Below are 16,702 nucleotides of genomic sequence, written 5' to 3'. Positions count from 1 at the left end.
AACCATTCAATTCATTAATTGAGAGTGGCATTCTATCAAGAAACACAACTTTTAATCTTCAGCTTTATTATTAGAATTTAAATAGAAAAAATGAAAATAAATAAATTGTTATTTTTTTTTGCAATTGCCATGCAGCCTTGAACTTAAATTTCAATTTTGTTTGCAATGCAGTACAAAATAAAAGTTCATATTTGTTTTGGACTTTTAGGGAAGTTACATTATAACAAAGTCCTTTCAAATGTTTTGGTATGTTATTCCATGGAACCAAGCTTTTGGGCCCATTTCTCAGCATAGACTATTGGTTAAGAGAAAGCAAAACAAACAGCTTATTTTCATGTGTTTATTGTCAGCCTAACCACCATTGTGTCTGTCATTACATTTAATTTGACACCACAGTTGATCTGTGTTGACTTTCACTTTACATTTGAGATGACTTGGATTTTAGGGGAAATTCCATATACAAAAAATGCTTTCCAGTTTTCCAGTGTAAGCTTATTTACATGCAAATTCGCCTGTCCATTGGAGAAACAACAGCTCTGTAGGTTTTCTATCATGGTTAATATAATTATTCCAGACCATGGAGATGAATGTGACCATTCTGTAATATAAACACTGGCACCTTCACTTGTATTTCCCCCTCTCAAAAAAGCAAACTTGAATAAAGAGTATATCATTTTGTTTTAAGACTTTGACAGTCAAGTTAGTCTTAAGATATTTAAAAAGTCTTAAATTTACCTATATAGATCCTGCCGAAACCCTCACAAATGTGCCTCCTGAATAAAATGCCATTTTTTTTGGTTGGCTCCATCAATAATGTTAATTTCTTTTCCAGTTTGGAATGGAAGTCTGCCGTGGTGCAACTCCATCTGAACAGAGAGTGAAATGCCTGCTCGTTTTTAAGCATGTTTTTGTGACTTTTAGGCAAACAAAGCAGAACTCTATCGTGCAGCGATTGCATATGATGTTCTTACAGCCGCTTGTGTCATGCTCCACAAGATTGCCACAAGTGGGACAAGCTCGCAATGAGGGACAGCTCACGTTTTGAACCGCTGGTAGTGTTATATCACGACATTTTGCCAACTTCTCCAGGTCCGGATTGGTGCAGCCAGGGTTGTCACAGCGGTCAGATCGAGGGCCTGGACCTTTCCATCCCTTCATACACTGCCAGCAGAACTGAAACGTCCTGCCCTTCTCAGCCGTGCAGATCGTGCAAATGACACAGAGGTTGGTAATGTCGGCTCTCTCAACGAATGACTGACAGCCAGGACACTGAAGGCAAACAGACAATATTCAAGATCAATTCATGGAGTTCATTTTAGATACTATATATGGGTTGTTGACAGGACAATGTATTTTCACTGTCACACTTAATAAAAAATGAATATAATTCATAGTCATCGTTTAAAATGCAATAAATGGTTAAATATTTCTTTGTCTACCATTGACCTCTTATTATAAAAACTGCCGTGTTGTTATATTTTGTTTTATTTTATTTTGCCAAATCTCAAAACTCTCCTATGGTGTGACTTGAGGCTAAACAATAGCATAGTTTGAGCATCATTATCACAAAATAGTCACATCGCAAAATTTGTTTATTAAAGATTAAAAGTTAAAGTTATTTCGTTTATTATTTATATAATGACCGTGTTATTTTCCATTTCATTGTATTTGATTACTTTTACACAAAGCACCATTTATTTAACTTTTAATTTTGCTCTTTTGTATTTATATATGTTTGTAATTTATTATATTTTATGCAAATGCTTTTTATTATTCTAGTTTATCTAAATCAATGGTCTCAAACTCAATTTCTGGAGGACCATAGCTAGTTTAGCTCCAACCACTTCCAACTCACACCTGTTTAATAGACTAGTAGTCTTGAACACCTTGATTAGTTGGATCAGCTCTGGTTAGAGTAAAACTGTGCAGAGCTGTGGCCCTCCAGAAATCCTCCAGTTTGAGACCTATAATCTAAATAAATTATATCTTCCCAAATAGAGCTATTCAAAGGTTATATTATATTCATATAGCAATATATGTATTGCGGCAAAACAAAATATCGCAATGTCAGATTTTTAAAATTTCGTGCAGCCCTAGTGTGACTTTCTCAAACATAGTTCAATAAAATACAGTTCTTTTAAAATAAAATAAAAAATAAAAATCGTCAATAAATATCTTAGGCTGAATTTTACAAGTGACTGTTTATATAAATTGCAATACTTTTTCCATCCATACACAGTGCTCAGCATATATAAGTACACCTCTCACAATTCTCTCATTTAGATTCATATTTTTTAGAGGATGCTTTACAATAATACATTTGTTCATTTACATTAGTCAACACTGAAGTCAAATCTGGAGCTTATCTAACAAAATAGCTTAAAATATTAGTCCATAAATTAGTATGCCAAATTTATATGCTGTAGAGAAATATTAAATAGCATTTTTAAGGGAAGCAAATGATGTACACAATGTTGTAGTTTGTATTTATTATGAATGTATTATCTTTATATTTCTAACTATGTTTGGTGACTAAAATATTATTTTAATAAATATATCTGCTTAATAAATCTGTTTTGTTTAAATGCACCAAAATATATGACCTGTATTCACTGAGAAATGGATAAAAATATTCATTTTCAAAATGGGGTGTACTCAATTATGCTGAGCACTTTATTTCTAAAAACATAAGAAATTAAAACATTTTGCCATTGGAAAATCTTGTCCTCACACCAAATGCAAATCCACTGAAAACTTTAATTATTTGAGGTCCCCCATTCAAGATTATGTGACTGAGTATGTGCCATCAATCCGTCTCTTCTTGTCTTGTTTTTTTCGTTGAATTGACAGGATTTAAACCCAAGTAACATAAGACGGTCCAGTGATGTCGTTTCGAAAAATGTTTAATAACAACTTAACTGAACTACATTACACAGTCAAAAAACTCTATATTAAAAATTAAATTACTTAGTACCATATTTTCGCTTTTCAATGAGTTTTGCTTTTCCCATTACTATGAATTTAATATGAACTTATGGCTCATATACCCCCTGTGCAGCCCATAACATGCACATTTTGCATGTTTCAATTTTGTCTCAATTTTCTGCATATTTTTTTGAAATCACTATAAAACTTAGTTTTGTTGTCCTTTGGTGTGACACCCGTTTACTGCAAATGTCCAACAAGTCTGACAAGTCATGGAAACAAATATCTACATAATTTCATATAAGATGAAGACAAGTGTCCAATAATGAAGAACAGTTGCTCTTATGCTACTTGTATAATATTGTTTTTACCTTCATTTTTGCTATCATACCATACCTTTTTTTAAGGTACAGTTCAGTAAATTGATAGAAGAATTTATAAAGTTTGACTGATAAACTCTTTATTAAATTACATAAATATAATATATTATAAATTCTTCAGGGTGACGCAGTGGCGCAGTAGGTAGTGCTGTCCCCTCACAGCAAGAAGGTCACTGGGTCGAGCCTCTGCTAAGTTGGCGTTTCTGTGTGGAGTTTGCATGTTCTCCCTGCATTCGCGTGGGTTTCCTCCGGGTGCTCCGGTTTCCCCCACAGTCCAAATACATGCGGTTCAGGTGAATTGGGTAGGCTAAATTGTCTGTAGTGTAAGAGTGTGTGTGGATGTTTCCCAGAGATGGGTTGCATCTGGAAGGGCATCCGCTGCATAAAAACGTGCTGGATAAGTTGGCGGTTCATTCTGCTGTGGCGACCCCAGATTAATAAAGGGACTAAGCCGACAAGCTAATGAATGAATGATATATTCTTAAGTAAGGTAGTTTAGCAAAAAAATACAAATAAAATCGGTAACACTTTACAACTACAGTACATGAATAATGATGTATTAATATTAAAAGTAAACATTACTTTATTACGGACTAATGATGAGTTAATCATGAACTAACTTTGACTACAACTTGAGTCACATGAGTTAATGTGTGAATAACGACTATCTTAATTACATGTTAATACATGATTTTGTTAATTAATATATAGTTTATGTTTTATTTAACCATCATGAACTTATGACATGTTAATGTATAATTATATTGTGACACTACTTGGAGGGGCACATCATCATAAATCCATTCTTACTCCTTATGCACATCCGTCAAGTGTGTTTACACTGAATGACAATAGAAAAGTGCTCTGTCAACATCAGCATAACGAGGAGTTCAAGAGTAGTTAAGGATGAGTTAATGATGATGTGATCCTTCAAGTAAAGTCATGACATTATTATCGGTTAACTTCTCATCAGTTTATGTTTTTTACATTTAGCTTAAACTTAAATGTTTTTTTATTAAATGTTTTTTAATACATTAATTAACATCATGTACTAACAAGTAATTAAGGTAGCCGTTATTCACACATGAACTCTTGTGACTCATGTGGTAAGGTTATTTCAAGATTAGCGTGTGCCTTAATTCATCATTAATTCAGAATAAAGTAATGTTTAGTTTACATATTAATACATCAATATTCATGTACTGTTATTGTAAAGTGTTCCCTTTTTTTTGCTGAACTGCTTTTTTGAAGAAAAATTGTTATGTTTATGTAATTTGAAATCTGGGGTTTATCAATCAATCAAAAGGGCTAATCAACAAAACCTTTTCAATTCTTTTATCAATTTACTAAACTGATCCTTTAAAAAAGTCCTTTGGTGTTTTTAGCATTTATCAGCTTCCTATATGCACCTGCTTTTTAATGTATGCCAGTAACTCACAGTTTTGTGTTCGCAGTACTCAGCTGCAGCCAAGACAGCCATGGTCTCTTCAAAATGGCTCTGCTCCTCTTGTGTGAGTAAAGCCAGCCTCCGCACCTCCACGTAGGGCCATTCGGCATTGCACTTCTGTCTCGCGTTTTCACCAATAAGTGCAGGGCATGTGAACTTGTACTGACCCTGCGAATATGACAATTAAACTTACTCAGAGAGCACTGAATCTCTGTGTACTGTGAGTATATGGCTTTGTTCAAAAGGAATGTTGATTCAGAAGTGGTGTTACCTGATCTAGTAGACTGCGACACCATCCTGTCAGGGATTCTGGGGTGACAGCATGACCACAGGACATCTCGGCTCGAAGGATGGCCGGGTCATCATCCAGGGCTGAAAGCACATCATTTAACTGGTCAGTAAACAGACATTAAACATTACCAAGCAACTTACTAATTCATTTATGAATGCTTGGATTAACTAAAGTCTTGGTCCTCTCAGTGCGAGACAGACGATAGCAAGTAATCATCTGTCTCAGCATTTTGTCATTCTTTTTTTTCTTTTTGTTAGTTTATGGTATCTGTCCACATTAATAAGTACTATAGTAATGTATAGAAAATACTGTATTGTATTAGAAATAAGGTATTGGAAATATTGCAAATAAAAAAACAGTCTGAGATGATTTGCGCTTTGACATGACGTGTTATCCTACTGGAGTAGCAATCAGAAGATGCCTACACTGTGGTCATAAAGGGTTGGTTGACATGGTCAGCAACAATGCTCAGATAGGCTGTGGCATTAACACAATGCTCAATTGGTACTAATGGACCCAAAGTGTGCCAAGAAAATATCCATACAACAATACACCATCACCAGCCTGAACCGTTGATACAAGGCAGGAGGGATCAATAGTGTAATATTGTTGACGCCAAAATCTGGCCCTACCATCAAAATGTCGCAGCATAAATGGAGACTCATCAGACCAGGCAACGTTTTTCCAATTTTCTATTGTCCAATTTTGGTGAGCCTGAGTGATTGTAGCCTCAGCTGCTGTAGTCCATCTGCCTCAAGGTTGGACGTGTTGTGCATTCAGAGATGCTCTTCTGCATACCTCAGTTGTCTGCATACCTCAGTTTTTGTACCAAGTGGTTGTCTGAGTTACTGTTGCCTTTCTACCAGCTGGAACCAGTCTGGCCATTCTCCTATGACCTCTGGTATCAACAAGGCATTTGCGCCCACAAAACTGCCACTCACTGGATATCTTCTCTTTTTCTGACCATTCTCTGTAAACCCTAGAGATGGTTGTGGATGAAAATCCCAGTGGATCAACAGTTTCTGAAATACTTAGACCAGCCAGTCAACACCATGCCACGTTCAAAGTCACTTAAATCACCTTTCTTCCCCATTCTGATGCTCAGTTTGAACTGCAGCAGACCGTCTAGACTATTTCTACATGCCTAAATGCATTGAGTTGCTGTTATGTGATTGCCCGATTAGAAATTTTGCGTTAATGAGCAGTTGGACAGGTGTACCTAATAAAGTGGCCGGTGAGTGTATATATCAGGTTTAAATTGTATTTTTGTGTAATTTTCACATAAATTCACACTTTTTATTTTACTTTGTAAATATTTGAAGTTTCAGCATGTGTCAGACAGGCACAAGCAGCGCCATATTTATGCAAGTTCAAGTAGGAAATAGAAATTTTCCGAACTGTGCACAAATTTGGTAAACAGGTCATAATAAAGGAATTGTATTCAGTATATAAGTGAATACAGTAATATGCAATAAATTCCCCTAAATTAGAAAATATTGCAACATTTAACATTATTTTTCACACCACTTAAAACACCACCAAATGGATTTAGCACGATCATTTCAAGGACCAAGAGCACTTTACGTTCACCCTTTAAAGTCAACAATAATTTTTCAGCCTACACCTACACACAAAAAAATTTTATGTGATTGCAAACTGCTTGTCCTACTGCAACCTATGATTTTGCATCTCACAGGAATAGCATCTAAGGAAAAAATAAGCAATTGTTTTAATACTCAGCATATCAATATCAGCTGCCGCCCATACTTATTTCATCCTTGCGCGTTACAAACTTCAGAGTCGTGTCGTTGGGATCGTAGCGTTTTTCTTCCTGCTGTTCCGTCATTGTTGATCTCTATTGCAGCTCAAGTCGATTTAGAAACGAAACCCACGAGTTGGTGGTGTTTTGTTCAGGATTTACAGTAGGTCACATGATTTCTCAATTTAAGAGATATGCTATCATCGCGGAAGTTCTTGTTATATCCACCTCACAGATTACATTAAGAGTCAATGTACATTTTACTGGTTTCTGCTGTGTTCTGGGGACAATTTACTTTAGGATTTAGTGATTTCTACAGGAAAGTATTTCAATAGACTAGCCCTATAACCATGCATTACAGATATTGTTTTTGTCATCACGGCCACGCCTTGAGTTGATTTTGAAAGTTGAAACTGTTTATTACATTAGTTTTTCGAATTAAAAGCCACGTCATTCAATTACATCACAAAAATATAAGCTAAGTCTGTTGTGCATCGATTGTTATAAATGTCAGCCAAGAAAACCATAAATATTGTCAAAGAGGTGGCGTTAACGTGCGCTTATAAAAACAGAAAGCGAAACGTGCACACTTCACACGTCTTTCTTCACACGTCCTAGATGGGCAAGATTTACCAGGTCATGGTTGTTGGAATAAAGGGGGAGAAAAAAACTATTGATGTAGCCAGCTCAGAGGAAGACTTCAATAAAACCACTATTTTGGAATTAAAAAAGAAAGTTGCAGAAAAGTTACCTGGACAAGCAGGTGAGATAAATACTAAATATGCCTCTTCAAACTGTTAAAATGTTTGATCTTTTATTTTGTAAATATAATTTTAATATATTGGAAAATAAGTTTTTGATTGTTTGCGCTTGAAAAGAGCTATTTGTGTAGGAACATGTTTCTGTCATGTCGATCCGGAAAATGCGAATCTGTTGCTAACTTTACTGTACTCATGTATCTTCTATCTTATTATATAGGAGATGACCCATCGTCCATGAGGCTCCTGTACACAGATAAACAACTGGAGGACAATGATACGTTTTTAGACCACCAAATCAAGGACCGCTCCACTCTCTTCATGGTCCTGCGTCTTCCTGGAGGTTCCCAAACCCGATAAGAGGAACAGTTCTTGCTGCAATGCACCTCGTGGTGTCGAGAAAACAAAAACAGTTGACACAGAGACTCACTCCACTCCTCAACTATTTGTGCCAAGCACCTTGCTGTACACTATTACATGGTCTGAGAGTCGTGCCACTGTCAGAAAACTCTGTGAAACTTGAAATGTAAAAAATAGAGAAATGTAATTATATGTATATAAACTGAATAAAATGTGAATACAATCAAAATGATCGATGTTCAGTGATTTTCTCAGAAATTATTACATTGTTTGAATTGAATTGTTGAATTAAAAATATCTTATACAATGTTATTTCCTTGTTGACTTTATAGCTATAGGAAAATCGAAAGTAAAACTAAAGTGGCCAAGCTGGAACTGTTCATTTTACGTTGATCTCATTTAATGTGTGCTCACTGATTCTCCACCGTGTTCTAGAAGAAAAAACGGAGGTAATCGGTTGTTGCCAAATTCGACTTTTAATATTAAAGGTATTTTCAGTTTTCTTTTTGATGTAGCCCAAGCTGTTTTATTTCGGTTGGCTAAATTGAATTTTGCAAACAGTTTGCAGAAAGCTTTTAATCTACACATAGGCTACACACAATAGCCTAATAGACGAGCGTAAAGCCTACTAAAATATCCGTATTCACCATGACGACCCCTGAAAAGTCTTCAAATGACAGGTATGTTTGGCTTTTTATAACATTGCCATCTAAAAACTGTTTAAAACGACATAGTCTTAAGATCTCTGTTTTATACTCTGATCACATGAAGTCAAAGGTTATGAAGTTAAATACTATAATCTCGACTAAATGAAAACGGAACATGCTTGTTTGTAAAATTTGGAATATTTGGAAGCACTAAAAATATCCAGTAGTATCAAATGTAATGGATTAATGAACGTTTTATGTCACGTTGTGATCAGGAATGCAGTCCAGTATTATGGTCTCACCAATCAAGGTGCCACCTGCTATTTAAATGCAGTGCTACAATGTCTATTCATGACTGAAGAATTCAGAGAGGAAGTTCTGAGGTAAATTAAAATGAATTATATATATATATATATATATATATATATATATATATATATATATATATATATATATATATATATATATATATATATATATATATATATAATTTAATTTTTTTGCTACTATTATTTGTTTAAAGTCCCACTTTATTATGTTTTCTGCACTACCTTTTCATATTTATTGAACAAGGTATAGATCTGAAGATTCTCTTGAAAAGGAAAATATCCTGGTACAACTTCAGAGGCTCTTCAGAAAGCTGTCCAAAACAGTAACCACAACTGAAGGAGTAACCAGGAGTCTTGGCATAAGAAATGGTCTGTTTGTTTAATTAACTGCTCAAAGTACTGACACAAAAAGTTTTTAACAGAACAAGTTAAATGTTGATGAGTAAAACAGCTATTATTTTCTCTAAATTGTAGGTTTACAAATGTTAACATAATTTACATATATTTTTTATCTTCAAGTTTTCGAACAACAAGATGCAGTGGAGTATTACAGAAAGATTTTAAAAACAATGGGACCACTTGCTTTTAAGGTATACGTCACATATCAACAATAATTTAAAAACTCTGGAAAAGTTTGTGGTTATTAAGGATTACTGAAAAAGAGTCAAAAATTAAAACAGCCCTGCATCTGTTCCAGGTCTTTGAAGGGAAGATGATCAACATAACAAAATGTGGCAAATGTGGCAAAGAAATGCCAGAAACCAACACTTTTATCTCAATACTGCTGTCCATCAATGTTGAAAATAACAAGATGTATGATGTGGTAAGAAGGCTAAATACATCCCATCCATTAAACATATGCCCAACATATTACATCAATTCATTGTCATCTAAAAGTCGTTTTTGTTCTAGGAAACTGGTCATTGCTTAATGTAGCTTCTTCTCTAAGTCTGTTTTTCTGACCCTACAGGAAACAGGCCTGAAGACCTTCGAAGAACATTCAATACTTGATGAAGATGACTGGGTGTACTGTGATGAATGTGACTGCAAAACAAAAACTGAAACGGTGAGTGAATTAAAGGTGCCATAGCATGCACTGATTCAATATGCTAAATTTTAATGATTGATATGACACGATGCATGAATAATCATTTATATTCAGCAGTCTACATGTGTCCTCATTACAAAGACATGCGGCAATATACAATGTACATGTTAAGCTATCAAACGTTAAACTAACAAGTTATACACTGCCTGATAAAAGTCTTGTCGCATATCCAAGTTTTATGAACAGTAAATAATAACTTGACTTCTAGTTGATCATTCGGTATCAGAAGTGGCTTATATGAAAGGCAAAGGCCTCAAGATTATGTTTATTTTACCAAAATAAAACATGATCACACCTTGATTTTTTATTATTTAATTAGGACTGTAAGGTCTGAGTTTGCTTAAACAAAAGTCTTGTCATTAAACAGAAATAATGTACAGTATAGGATATAAAGTCATGCTGCAGTGGAACAAGAGTTAGTATTGTGCATGACTCTCATGAGCCTTGAGGACTGCATCCATACATCGCTGCAATGACACAAATAACTTACTAATAAAGTCATCTGGAATGGCAAAGAAAGCGTTCTTGCAGGTCTCCCAGAGTTCATCAAGATTCTGTGGATTCAATGAAATGTAATGCAGTGCTTCTTGTTTGGTCTAATAAACACTTCCTATCGTATATCTAACAGGCAGTGAAGATCACTGATTTTTTTTAAAAATCTGATCTTAAACGTGTCAATTTTGTAATGGAAAGACAGTTTACCGGAAACTCTTGAGCTGCCTGGCTGAATATTAAAAGTCTGTGTGCATATGGCCTAATCCATGTACTGAACTCTGATTATTCAACTATTTCTAACCGTTCATGTGGCACCTTTAAAATGCAAGATTGTCAAAATTAATCACCCGCATTATTAAACAGATTAATTTTTGGGTTTATGTGCTTAACATATGTCCTTGTAATTGTGCTACTTTTGCAGTGGACTAAAATAGATGAATATCCCAATGTTCTCACCCTGCATCTGAAGAGGTTTGACTTTGATTACATGCAGATGAGATACGAGAAGAACGAATGTCGTCTAGATGTACCTCTGACTCTACCCAAGAAGGTTTGATGAATAAACCATCATACCACAGACACAAGTTTTAAAACCAATATACAACCCCAAATCATAAACATTTGTGACAGTATGGAAAACGCAAATAAAAGAAAGTTGTGATTTCTAAATAACAAAAATTATTTAATGTGATGATTATTATAGGGTTTTTTATTCCAATTTTGGTTATTGCAACACATTTCAAAAAAGTTGGGACAAGAGCAATTGGTTAAATAATGGTACAAAAGCGACATACAAGAAAGGTCTAGTCCTTCAGGAGCAAGTATGGGCCAAGGATCGACAGTTTGCCAACAAATACATGAGAGAATAAATAACAATGTCTAAAAATGTTGATACGGTAAAGCATTTAAAACTTTAAAATGTTGCCAATCCTTTTCACAATACTTAAAAGATGTTTAGGGACTGAAGACACCAAGCGATGAAGTGTTTCAGGTGTAATTTTGTCCCAGTCTGTAGTAACCGTCTGGATGATCCCTTTCTTCATTGGTCCACTGTGTGATGGTCCATCCCAGATGCCTCTGAGCCCAGAGAAGTCGATGGCGAGCAAAGGGCAGGAGTGGGCGTGGCCAGCAGGGGAGAAGGAGGGGAGCAAACAACTGTTGTCAGTTAGCTCACAAAATGAGACACAAACCGTGAAGAGACCCACGATTTTCATGATTTTATAGTTTACAGAGTTAAAATGCAAAGAAATAAACAGTAATTTAATGCCCTGCTACATTTGTCATTTGTATTCATATACAGATCACCACAAATTATATCATTATAAAGATAATCGTGTTTATATAAACACAATGAGGACTTTCCCTCAATCCCCGGGTCTGAATCATAGGTCTGAATGCAGACTCAGTGCAGCAGGTCTCTTACCCTGTCTATTTTAACCATTATCCCTGTTGGTAATCTAGAGGATTTAGGCTAACACAGCAGCACGGGGATGTGTCTAAATGTGAACAACCTCATGATAAAAGACAACGTCCGGTATTCTCCAATTCTCCTACTGCTCTCCTGGGCTTGCTGCACACAAACAGCTTTGCTGTATAGAGTGGAGGAACTATGACGTCACTTTGTAGGCTAATCGGCTGCTAGCATAAAATTGGTTCCCTCGTGAAAATCCCTATAGGATTTTCCCATAGGGTTTTCGAAGATTGCGAATAATAAGCTCTGTGTTCAAACACTGTTCATTACACTTACACGTTTTGTTCAGCCGGATAATTGTCACACGAAAATACAACATTGAGCACTTTTGGATCTTAAATACAAACGCAAGACTTGAAAAGCTAACATTAGGCTATAAACGGACTACAGTGCCCTCGGGGCGCTCGTCTGTGACGTCAGCCCCACCCTGCTACAGACAACTTATCAAGCTTATTTTTAAAAATAATGTCCATGACAACGAGTTAATCTCTCTGTTTATTATATTATAATCCACGCTATATATTATAAACTAATAAATATGCAAAAACACATAGACCTTTGTGCCTTTTGGATTGTTTTTACGTGGGAAATACATCTGTTTTGCTTTGCGGTTGTTCTAAAAGTTTTAAAAATGTGTATAAATCTGCCTATATAGTATTATTATGAGACATATTTAAATACGTGTATCGCTCGCGCACACAGCCCGCTTACCTTAAACAGACGACAGAAATAGGCGTGAGGAGGAACAAGTCTATCAAATGCCTGCAAGTTCCATCATCATGGGCACAGAGCAACATTCAATATTCATTTTTTGTCAAGAAGTACAGCGAAAAACAGCCCATACAGTCACATCTGCTGAACGTTTTATGGAGGAGTGTAAATACTGCAGTTAAATGTGTTCAGATGAAGAAAAAAAGACGAGAAATCACTTGATCACGTTAAAATGACTGTTAACATGCATGTATTTTACACATTTATTCACACGTTTGCATTACTGAGAGCAGGAAAGAAACAGGCTGCACTGGTGAGCAGTATTTTCATAATATCGTTTAATTAAAATAAACGATCAACAAATTAGTCTGTCTCGACAGTCTTTCCATGTGAAGGAATTATCTACACACAATCTGAATTCTCAATTAGAATAATACAACAAACTATAAAATACTATTCATGAAAATACCTAAATCACAAACAAATCCAAACGCCCATCACAAGCGGGCTGCGCTCCAGACCAGATCAGCTCGATGACGTATAATGTCCCCGACGCCGCCTGTAGTCTCATTTAGCAACTTGATAGCAACCGTCTTTTTAAAGAATCATAATCAATTTAAAAGTTGAAGAGTGTGCTGTAACTGATGTGTTTTATGTCGTAGAGCAAAACGTGAAAGTATATTGAGTTGGTGTTAGTCACAGACCTTATTTAAGCGATTTTACTGAAACCCCATTCAAAAAACCCATTGACTTTGGGACGAGGGAACCGGAACTGCTAAAATGCTAACTCGCTTCCGGGTTTTTGCATACAAATTGACGTCATAGTTCCTCCACTCTATTGGCCCTGACAGCATCGCAGGGAAAAACATTCAACAAACCCTGTAGATCATGGAAACAAACACATACGACCCTTTGTGAACGGCTAATACTGTGTGCCGTGGGTTCGTGTCTCACAGCTTGGCACTGGCAGGTCTGCCTTGCCTTCGGAAAACACATGCAGTCATGAATAATTAAGTAGCAGGCTCTTCTCATAGGATAGGAAAACTCCGCTAATGATAATAATGAGAAACCGATGCGTCATCTGTGCACTTGGAGTTTTGCGCTACATCGCCAATTTTGATCCCGCCCCAAAAATCATTTTAAACCCGTAAACTGAAATAAACTGACAAAAGCTCAAAATTATCCAGTTGTTCTTACAATTACAGCCAACAGGTGCTAACATTCTCTTGTTGCTCAACAAACACAAACCTGTTAAAATCTCAAAAAAAGTACTCCAGAGTTTCGTGAACCTTTAAAAAAAACTAACAAAAAGTGCTCTGGGGTAGCTCAAATAACGTATTCGTGCTCTTTGGGCAAGGGATTCATCAGAACAATCAACAAAAATCAGTCCAAGGCACTCAAAAGATGTGGAAGATACATTAAAAAGCCTTTAATCACATGGCTAATTTCTAAAAAAATCCACACGTTTCGGCAGAGAGCTGACTTCATCAGGTTAACAGTGGTCAGTTGCATCTAGAGTTTTTTTTAAATGCCTCAGTCTCATGACTCATGAGAATATTGAAACTATACTATAACAATATATTAAACAAGATCAACTCAACAATTAACATTTATTCAGCATTGATAAAAGGAGCAGAGTAAATCAATGAATAAATACAAATATATAAATAGGGGGAAAAAGGAAAAAGGATGCATGTTATATGACATATTTCTCCAATATTACAATATAGATATCCTTCTATATTTCTTTGAGGAACATTGTATTAAAACATTTTAATTATTTTCTCGTATTTGTTGGCAAACTGGCGATTCTTGGCCAATCTTTGCTCCTAAGGACTAGACCTTTCTTGGATGCTGCTTTTGTACCATTATTTAACCAATCTACTTGATTACTAGCCTTAAATTGCTCTTGTCACAACTTTTTTGAAATGTGTTGCAAGAACCAAAATTTGAATACATAAAAAAAAAAAAATCTTGAGCATCACATTGAATAATGTTTGTTGTATTGTCTGCAATGAAATACAAGTCAAAGTAAATTTAAAAATCACTACTTTCTTTTTTATTTGCGTTTTTTATACTGGCCCAACCTTTTCTGATTTGGGGTTGTAGAATAAACCTGATCTTTCTCTGCAGGACAATAGGCCTTCATATGAACTTTATGCTGTTATCAACCATAAGGGGAGATACAGTGGTGGACACTACGAAGCAATCATTAAATCTTATGAAAATGGAGTATGGTACTGTTTTGATGACAGCCGTGTAACAGAGGTACTGTATATTTGGTTGTTTGATATCCATTATGGAATTAAGAGATTTTTAGACCCCTTTTCCTTTTATTTGTCATTTTTATCTTTTAATATTCATGTCAATATTTTACAGACTTCAGAAACACCCCTGAAAAAGTGAGTGTAGTGTGCAAAAGTAAATTAAATGTAAAGTTGAAAGTGTTTAGCATTTAAATCAGTTTTTTTTTTTTTTGTCTTTTGACAGCTCAAGCCTACCCTACATGCTGTTGTACAGAAAAAAAGGTAGGATTTTAACAGGTTTCTTTATGTCAATGTCACAGTGACTACATCTTTAAATTGTTTGTGCTTTCTTCTAAAGTTTTCAGTCCAGGCAGTTTTTCTCGTCCTCTGAGGATCCTTCTGACCGGGCCTTCCAGATCTGGGAAGAGTACAGTAGGCAACATCATCCTTGGTGGAGATTACTTTCCTTGCAGAAGTGGATCAGAAACTGTGACTAAAGAGTGCATGGTAAAGACAGTGGAAAAGGTCACTGTGGTGGACACCCCAAATCTCTTTTGCCTCAATAAATTGAGTTGGGCTGAGGAAATAGAGAAGTGTGTTAAGTTATCTGACCCTGGGCCCAATGTGATCCTCTGGATAATACCGATCTCTAAATTCACCGAACATCAGCAAGGTCTGTTTCACACTTTCAGAAAACAACTAGATTCAGGAGCCAGAAGTCGCATAACGATCATCTTCACAAATGGCAGAGAGCTCACAAAACTTGGCCAGACCATCGATGAATTTATTTCAAAACATAGGAAGCTTCGTCAAGTGGTTCGTTGTTGTCAGGGCAGATATCATGTCATTGATAACTCAGATGGTCACAGTTATACCTCAGAACTGCTTAAAAAACTGAGCAAAATGATGCCACTAGAAGAAGCTATCGCATTTCCACACAAAAATTGTAAGATTTGTACAAAAAGTAAAAAGTTCAGAGGACCAGTACACCTTCATATAAAAAAGCTGTTAAAAAATAGAATTAAAAGAGAATAAAAGACATTGGTCTCACAGACAAATTGTCAAAAATAAGGAAAAAAAATCACACAAAAGGTAATGAGAAAAAAACGAAAGCTATTTGATTGTGGTGAATCATTGAATGTTTTGTGCTGCCTAGTCTTTTTGGATTTTGGATATTAATAAATGATTGAAAGTGCTGGGTTTTTGTGTTTCATATATTTTTTTCTCATATTCAAGAATGGTAAACTAAGCTAATATAAAAATGTCTATTATAATTCACCAAAAAGAATGTGTAAAAATTAAGCTGCAACAAATGGGGCTAAAGGTAATGCTATATTGTCATTTATACACTTTAAAAAAAATCACATACTAAAATTAATTTGTAATAAATGCATACCGATTTATATACTGATTTACTTGTAACATTTATAATAATATGCTTTTACAATGACATTCAACTCACATGACATGGATAAATTTTGCATTGCCCTGACATTTATATTTGTCTAATTCATATCATCATGGCTGAACGATAGGAAACAAAAGAAAACAATTAGGAAAATCAAATAATTAACCCTTTATCATATACATCCAATATAGCCCACAATTAGACCAACTAGATGTGTTATGAAAGCCTGTTTCAACAAGGAAATAAAATCATGTCTTAAAAACTCGAAATTCTAACTTAGTATGTCAAAATTATGACCTACTATGTCAAAATTACAAGCAAGAAAGTTGAAACAGTGACATTTAAGAAATAAAATGTTTTATAAAC

General features: G+C 35.2%; 3 protein-coding genes across 4 annotated transcripts; 2 read left to right on the top strand and 1 right to left on the bottom strand.

Moving 5' to 3' along the window:
• Positions 1 to 326: 326 nt before the first annotated feature.
• si:ch211-212k18.15 lies at positions 327 to 6,923 on the bottom strand. Its single transcript, NM_001386555.1, has 4 exons — positions 6,812 to 6,923; positions 5,024 to 5,124; positions 4,744 to 4,920; positions 327 to 1,269 (listed from the first exon to the last, which is right to left on the bottom strand). The coding sequence occupies exons 1-4, from the start codon at positions 6,888 to 6,890 to the stop codon at positions 817 to 819; spliced, it is 810 nt and encodes a 269-aa protein (NP_001373484.1). The 5' UTR covers positions 6,891 to 6,923; the 3' UTR covers positions 327 to 816.
• A 118-nt stretch (positions 6,924 to 7,041) lies between these two features.
• On the top strand, positions 7,042 to 8,150 carry zgc:194655. Its single transcript, NM_001128785.2, has 2 exons — positions 7,042 to 7,566; positions 7,782 to 8,150. Exons 1-2 carry the CDS (start codon positions 7,422 to 7,424, stop codon positions 7,919 to 7,921), a joined length of 285 nt encoding a protein of 94 aa, NP_001122257.1. The 5' UTR covers positions 7,042 to 7,421; the 3' UTR covers positions 7,922 to 8,150.
• Positions 8,151 to 8,255: 105 nt separating this feature from the next.
• On the top strand, positions 8,256 to 16,123 carry LOC141375335 (ubiquitin carboxyl-terminal hydrolase 12A-like). Of its 2 annotated transcripts, XM_073908267.1 has the most exons (12): positions 8,296 to 8,409; positions 8,483 to 8,601; positions 8,844 to 8,951; positions 9,142 to 9,266; positions 9,417 to 9,487; positions 9,595 to 9,720; positions 9,868 to 9,963; positions 10,922 to 11,050; positions 14,816 to 14,950; positions 15,062 to 15,084; positions 15,173 to 15,210; positions 15,287 to 16,123. In XM_073908267.1, the coding sequence occupies exons 2-12, from the start codon at positions 8,570 to 8,572 to the stop codon at positions 15,961 to 15,963; spliced, it is 1,560 nt and encodes a 519-aa protein (XP_073764368.1). In that variant the 5' UTR covers positions 8,296 to 8,409; positions 8,483 to 8,569; the 3' UTR covers positions 15,964 to 16,123. The 2 variants fall into 2 exon arrangements, with proteins under 2 accessions (XP_073764367.1, XP_073764368.1); XM_073908266.1 differs by having other exon boundaries at positions 8,256 to 8,601.
• The last annotated feature ends 579 nt before the right edge of the window (positions 16,124 to 16,702 follow it).

The sequence above is a fragment of the Danio rerio genome, chromosome 7 (assembly GCF_049306965.1).
Source record: "Danio rerio strain Tuebingen ecotype United States chromosome 7, GRCz12tu, whole genome shotgun sequence".
In the NCBI taxonomy this organism is placed as follows: domain Eukaryota; kingdom Metazoa; phylum Chordata; class Actinopteri; order Cypriniformes; family Danionidae; genus Danio; species Danio rerio.
The sequence above is the reverse complement of the archived record's forward strand: the minus strand, read 5'-3'. Positions and strand labels throughout refer to the sequence as shown.

Excerpts from the sequence above, each read along its gene's own strand:
- zgc:194655 (NM_001128785.2), top strand. The coding sequence starts at position 7,422 with ATGGGCAAGATTTACCAGGTCATGGTTGTTGGAATAAAGGGGGAGAAA. Across the intron at positions 7,567-7,781 it reads AAAGTTACCTGGACAAGCAG|GAGATGACCCATCGTCCATG; the intron begins GTGAGATAAATA and ends CTTATTATATAG.
- LOC141375335 (XM_073908266.1), top strand. The coding sequence starts at position 8,570 with ATGACGACCCCTGAAAAGTCTTCAAATGACAG. Across the intron at positions 9,721-9,867 it reads ATAACAAGATGTATGATGTG|GAAACAGGCCTGAAGACCTT; the intron begins GTAAGAAGGCTA and ends CTGACCCTACAG. Across the intron at positions 15,211-15,286 it reads GCTGTTGTACAGAAAAAAAG|TTTTCAGTCCAGGCAGTTTT; the intron begins GTAGGATTTTAA and ends TTTCTTCTAAAG.
- si:ch211-212k18.15 (NM_001386555.1), bottom strand. The coding sequence starts at position 6,890 with ATGACGGAACAGCAGGAAGAAAAACGCTACGATCCCAACGACACGACT. Across the intron at positions 4,921-5,023 it reads GTCGCAGTCTACTAGATCAG|GGTCAGTACAAGTTCACATG; the intron begins GTAACACCACTT and ends TCATATTCGCAG. Across the intron at positions 1,270-4,743 it reads AGTACTGCGAACACAAAACT|TGTCCTGGCTGTCAGTCATT; the intron begins GTGAGTTACTGG and ends GTTTGCCTTCAG.